At 45.6% G+C, this 6,086-nt stretch overlaps 2 protein-coding genes across 3 annotated transcripts in view; both read left to right on the top strand.

Moving 5' to 3' along the window:
* LOC119291782 (ubiquitin-conjugating enzyme E2 4-like) overlaps positions 1-2,990 on the top strand; it is a 3,299-nt gene extending 309 nt beyond the window's left edge. The window contains exons 2-7 of the mRNA XM_037570590.1: positions 1-105; positions 198-277; positions 645-759; positions 863-915; positions 1,056-1,184; positions 2,589-2,990. Coding sequence (XP_037426487.1) covers positions 62-105; positions 198-277; positions 645-759; positions 863-915; positions 1,056-1,184; positions 2,589-2,725 — 558 coding nt within the window. The 5' untranslated portion in view covers positions 1-61 and the 3' untranslated portion in view covers positions 2,726-2,990. The remainder of the gene's footprint in view (positions 106-197; positions 278-644; positions 760-862; positions 916-1,055; positions 1,185-2,588) is intronic.
* Positions 2,991-3,478: 488 nt separating this feature from the next.
* Positions 3,479-5,672, top strand: LOC119294038. Of its 2 annotated transcripts, none has more exons than XM_037572318.1 (2): positions 3,479-3,963; positions 5,346-5,672. In XM_037572318.1, exons 1-2 carry the CDS (start codon positions 3,532-3,534, stop codon positions 5,529-5,531), a joined length of 618 nt encoding a protein of 205 aa, XP_037428215.1. In that variant the 5' UTR covers positions 3,479-3,531; the 3' UTR covers positions 5,532-5,672. The 2 variants fall into 2 exon arrangements, with proteins under 2 accessions (XP_037428215.1, XP_037428216.1); XM_037572319.1 differs by lacking the exon at positions 5,346-5,672 and adding an exon at positions 4,438-5,240 and having other exon boundaries at positions 3,483-3,963.
* Positions 5,673-6,086: the final 414 nt, after the last annotated feature.

The following is a 6,086-nucleotide window of genomic DNA, read 5'->3' as shown; positions in this document are numbered from 1 at the left end:
GTCTTATCCCCAATAGGGCACGCACGCCACGTTCTTGATTGTCGGGCCGGGCAGGGCAGGGATGTCGTCTCCGAGCAAGCGCCGGGAGATGGACCTCATGAAGCTGTGAGCGCAATGGAGCCCCGCACATGGATAGATTTCTTGCAGGGGGGATTTTCACGGCGGATTTCCTGATCTGGATTTTGCCGTGCTCGCAGGATGATGAGCGACTACAAGGTCGAGACGGTGAACGACGGGATGCAGGAGTTCCTCGTCGAATTCCGCGGGCCTCAAGAAAGTACGTACTACCTGCGCTTCTTCTTTTTCAACGCACGCACAGCACAGACCCGATTTGATTCGCCTCTTCTCGCCTACCGTTCAGCAGCTTCTGGTTTCCGAATCTAGATATAGATATGCCAGCACAAGTTTCGAGATTTCCTTTTTTTCCTGCTTATTATGCCATTGCCCGCCCGCTGCTTCTGCCGATTTAGCTTAAGAACAGCGGCGGACAGATCTCAAAGTTTGATGTCACTGCTACGTTTTCTTTGTGGATGGATGGATGATGCCTTCAGTTGCTGTTAAGCTTCAGTTATGGTTTCGTACCACCAATATAAGATGAGTTGCTGCACTGGCTAATTGGTGCTCTCGTTGATGAATTTTAACAGGTCTCTACCAGGGAGGTGTATGGAAGGTTCGGGTAGAACTGCCCGATGCGTATCCTTACAGGTCCCCCTCGATTGGTTTCGTTAACAAGATATATCACCCGAATGTCGACGAACTGTGAGTATTCTCTCGTATTCAGTATTTATTTGTGCGCAGTTGCTCAGACCCATTATAACAACTTTCTATCTCCTAAATGCTTGTGGATGAATGCAAATTGTAGGTCTGGCTCCGTCTGTTTGGACGTCATTAACCAGACGTGGAGCCCAATGTTTGGTAAATTTTAATCTCTCTATTTCATTTTTATAGGCATCCATGCTAATTAAGCTTCTTACATTCTCTGCATAAACAGAGAGCTCTACGGTTGTTGTTACGACAATCTTCTAACCTTGCAACTATATAATGCATTCTTACAGATCTTGTCAATGTGTTTGAAGTCTTCCTTCCACAACTTTTATTATATCCAAATCCTTCTGATCCATTGAACGGAGAAGCTGCTGCACTCTTGATGCGTGATCGCCCTGCTTATGAGCAAAAAGTGAAAGGTGATTATATTTATTTAACACGCAGCTATAGTCATTTTTTTATCCATTGGATTATCTTTACGCTCCTTTCCAACTAGTGTAAAGAGGGAACTCATCTCTTTCATAGACATGGTGGCCTTGCAACCTGACTTGTCCTTTTAACTTACAATGCCGAGTTCATCTAGACAATGACCAATTGTAATTCATAACTAATAAATGTGTGTCTTGCACTCGGACTTGTTGTATGGACGTGGCAGCTTGCTTTATACATAAAGCGGCGCGAAAGCCTGTATTTAGTTACTAATAAATGTGTGTGTTGCACTTGGACTTGTTGTATGGACGTGACGGCTTGCTTTATACATTAAGCCGCGCGAAAGCCTGTATTTAGTAACTAATAAATGCATGTTAGAGACCACTTTTGGATAGGTTTTAGGTAAGAAGCCTCCAAAGAATGTTGGTTTGTTCCAGGTGTTCTTTTGGGCGTTAAGTTATATGTTCTATATAGGAATCTAAATTAACCTGATAGGTTACATAGTTATGTATGTAGTCTGAGTAGGCTTCAGACCCATAAGCGCATACCGTAAGTTTTGACCTGTTGCTTGCTTCCTGGTTACCATAGATTGGCTGCAGTAGCCAGTAGGTTAAATTTATGTGGTACAAGGAGATGTTTGCGTAGTTATAACTTGTGTATGGTTTTATCTCATCTAGAAATCAAAATACAAGTTCGTTTATGGGAAGTTGCTACATAAAATTTGACCTGGCTGCTCATTTACCTGCGCCCAAGTCTAATATCCTAACTTGTATGCATATTGTTTGTGCATCTAAGGTGATGCATATCAGCATAAAATTTGCATAACATCAAGTAATTAGACTATCATTAATTATTCATGGGAGGGGGTGTTTTGGTCAGCATGGGACGGGTAGGTACAATTTTTTTTCGAGCAACTGGCAGGTGCTCTGCCTATTAGTTAAGTTGAAAAAGAGATGGTCTGTACAAGCACTTGTGGCATGTTTACTAGAAAACATGCCGAAACCGGAATAAACAAGAAACAATACTGGTTTTATCCCGGATGTGGGATCATGAGGTAATGCGATAAGTACTTGTAATCATGGAAGGCCTCCAGAGGAAGTGAGAAACATGTTGTAGTTGTATCGTGCTAGAGACCTGGCAGTGTGTCCAAATCTTCTGATGCAGCTTGTGTTTGCTGATGCAGCTTGTGCTTCTAGGATGAGCTGGAGACGCTTTGCTTTATTCGAATATAGGGTTCTTAGTCATGTAGCTAAATCAAACTTAAGAAGACTATGTCTGATATACTGAGCGCAGAACTCATCAGGAGATACTATTTTCGTAATATGCATGTTTGTTGGATCGTGCTCTCTTCCGTGGTACTTGTAAGCTGACTTCTATTGCTACTGGTTCTGCAGAATTCTGCGAGAAATATGCCAAGCCAGAGGATGCGGGTATAGCCCCAGAAGATAATTCGAGCGACGAAGAGCTGAGCGAAGAAGACGACGATGACTCCGGTGACGATGAGCCCATACTGGGCCATGCAGACCCCTAGTCGATGCAGGACCTATTTCTCTGGCTCAATTCGCACACCATGTTTTGTTGCAGCAATTGCAATTAAACAGCCTGTAGTTCGTCCACACCCAAGTCTGAATGCCATGTAAATAAGTGCACTGTCAGTGTTTTCTAATGTTACCTCCAGCCTCAGTTTAATATGCAGCAGCACTTAAATTTACCTTCTGAGATGGATCTGCGTCGATCAAAAACAAGTTGTTTGTTAAGATCATGGTTGAAAAGCGAGAATTCTCGTCGATTTCGTACGGGATACCGGCTGTTTTCGGGTGACATTCCTGCGCTCCAAACTGTGCCTAGCTGGATGAACACTATAAGTTGGTGCAAATAAATATGTGGTTCTCTCTTCAGTTTGGGGGTTCAGTAGTTAGTTTGTACTCCATCCGTTTTAAAATATTTGAAGTTCTAGATTTGTCCTAAATCTACTGAAAAATGTACCAACATGTGAACATCAAATAAGTCGTCTTTGATTTACTATAAAATAGATGTTCATACTGTATATGGTTGATTGATGTTGACATAATTTTCTATAAGCTCTGTAAACTTAAAATGTTTGGTTTAGAACAAATGTAGAAATTCAAATATTTTGAAACGGATGGAGTACATGTATGTAAATGTTGAATTTGTATGCCTCCAAAAAGAAAATGATGTATTTTGGGGTGGTTTCAGTAGGAAAAAGTCATTCGTGTAGCGGTTGGTTGGTTGGTTCAGGTTAGCCACACGGCAGTCGTTTGGAGACTGACAGAAACCGTCTAATCACGGGCGTCTTCCACGCGCGCGCCGGCGAGAATGGCGCGGCCGGGCACACTCGTCCTCGTCGCCGGCGCCGTCCTGCTCCTCCTCCTGTGCGGCGCGGCGATGGGGGCGAAGCGGGCGGCGATCCCGGACGACCTCCGCGACGTGGTGGACGACGAGGAGGACGAGGACTGGCGGCGTTGGGGCGCCGGCTCCGGGACGCGGGACGTCCCCGATCGGCCGCCGCCGGACCTGTCGCGGATGGACCCCGCCGCGCTCCGGGGGGAGATCCTCCGCGGCCACGGCGGGCCCTCGCTCGGCTTCGTGAAGCTCCGCCCCGGCGTCCGGCGGTCGAGGGAGGAGGTGGCGGGGATCGCGACGCGGTGGAGCAACGTGCTGCGGACCGGGTCGGTGGCGGCCAAGTTCGTGGCCGTGGACTTCGGCACGCTCATGTTCACCATGGAGAGAGGGCGAGACATGCGCGAGGTAGGAGGATTCCCCCCTCGATCACTCATCCGCTCTGCATTTTTCTTCTGTTATTACGACTCAGGCTTCATTTCTTCCTGGCCTGACACCACATAATTCAAAGATCTTCATAGTTCATATGCGTGGATTAATCAGCTAGTACTAGAAACAACAGTTTGTGTGCTACGTAATTCCTAATGTTATTAGGCATGAAACGAAAATTAATCTCATGACCGAAAATCGAACATCTCTTACGGTTACTTACATTTTTGTTCAGAGCACGCACGGCATCTGATGTTCAGACCTTAAATTAGTTACTGTGAAACATTACCGTCGATGCCTTTTTCTTTTTAGATTAGATCATCCCCGGATCCATTATCAGAATGAAACCAGAGTACTACGAAATCCAGCTAAATTAAGTAGTGTGAAACCTTAACGATGTTTTCTCCTCTTGCTCTTACCGGCGTCCTGCTAATTTCACGCGTGCTTTTGTAGTTGAAGGAGTTCATTCTAGGGCAGCCTGAGGCGTACGAGTTCAAGGTCGGGGACCAGTTTTTCCGGAGGCCCGGAGACCCACCCCTGGACCAAGTTATCCAAATGCTACGGAAACAGACGAAGAAGGAAGATGAACTGTAGCTTGCGGTTCCGCTTCCGTAGATTGATTTATTTCTCATGCGCCGTTTTTGCAGTTTTCAATTCAGTGAGTGAGCTAGCTAAGTAGTACTCCCTCCGTCCGGAAATACTTGTCATCAAAACGGACAAAAAAGGATGAATCTAGAACTAAAATACATTTAGATACACCCCTTTTTGTTCATTTTGCTGACAAGTATTTCCGGACGGAGGGAGTAGCGGTCAATAAGTAAGCACCGGCCGGTGGGCCGGAAGCTGCTATTTTTTTTTGTTCTAGAAGTCGTCGCGATCATCACAAGGACGTGGCCGTGTTGCCGCGGGGATACAGGTCTAGCTCCTCTCCCTGTAAGATCAATTGCAGGCGTATCGATCGCTCTGCGGTCTGTGGAACGGCGCGAGTGGTCTTGCTGTGTCTGTTGGTTCATCGGCCCCGTCGGACACGGCACGGCAAAGCCTTTTGGTGCGCTTCGTCCGGCCGTTTCTCCATGTATGTATGTGCGTGGCTCTTTTCGAAACATAGTAAGCATGCACACGTCAAACATACATTATATCAAACATCCAAAAAAATTGAAATATTATTCTTCGTGAATCAGTATGCCTTTTCTCTGAAAGATGAATCAGTATGCCTCCTTAATCCAAATATCAGACCATCTTTCATATATGTTGCATCAATTATATATTCGCTTGCAAAAATACACGCTTTTCCAATATATAGTTCCCCAAACACATTAATCTCCCGCAAGTGAATTCTGGTGAAGTTCGTGTGCCAGTAGGCATCGGCGGAGGTGAACGCCGAGCTGGTGGGGCGTAGGGCGGCGGAAGGGGGTCAACTCATGCCGGCGAGCCTGGTGCAGAGCCAGCATGACCTGCTACAGATCGCCGCCGACGAGGGGATCACCGTCGTCCACGCCATGGTGCCCGTCGCCACCGTCGTCGAAGCGACCATTTCTTATTTCTGAATCCAGTTTCATGGCTTTGTACACTGGACATACATTTATTCGGACCACATTCATATAATATACAACTTGTAAAAACTTACACAAGCAAGCTATCATCAACCTCAACATTACCCCGTTTATTTAACATTATGCTTCTTGCCATCATCAGAGTACTTGTTTTGTGTGACATGATAGCAGTACCATCAGATGAAATAGTTACCGCCAGTAAAAAATACATGAACTTATATGAATATAAAGTTCACAACTTCCACCAACCTGAATATATCGCAAAGCAGCTACATCTGATATTCTGGTTTGAAAAGCAATCATGTAATCCATCGTTCTATCATTGTTTACCCAAAAAGGCTTTTGCCCCGCATTATAAATAAAGCAAACCACACATTACAACCGGCAATGCCATAAGAAACGAAAGGCAAACACGACCTGATACAAAACACTACGAAACAGCTAACGAGCTCCAAAGGACCCGTAGGATCTCGAAGCCCACGACGGTCGCAGATCATGGCATCAACGCAACTGCGACAAGGAAGCTATTCATCGCCGGAGGAAAGCCAC

Source organism: Triticum dicoccoides, chromosome 4B, assembly GCF_002162155.2.
Source record: "Triticum dicoccoides isolate Atlit2015 ecotype Zavitan chromosome 4B, WEW_v2.0, whole genome shotgun sequence".
In the NCBI taxonomy this organism is placed as follows: Eukaryota; Viridiplantae; Streptophyta; class Magnoliopsida; order Poales; family Poaceae; genus Triticum; species Triticum dicoccoides.
The sequence above is the reverse complement of the archived record's forward strand: the minus strand, read 5'-3'. Positions and strand labels throughout refer to the sequence as shown.

Excerpts from the sequence above, each read along its gene's own strand:
- LOC119294038 (XM_037572318.1), top strand. The coding sequence starts at position 3,532 with ATGGCGCGGCCGGGCACACTCGTCCTCGTCGCCGGCGCCGTCCTGCTC. Across the intron at positions 3,964-5,345 it reads GAGGGCGAGACATGCGCGAG|GCATCGGCGGAGGTGAACGC; the intron begins GTAGGAGGATTC and ends GTGTGCCAGTAG.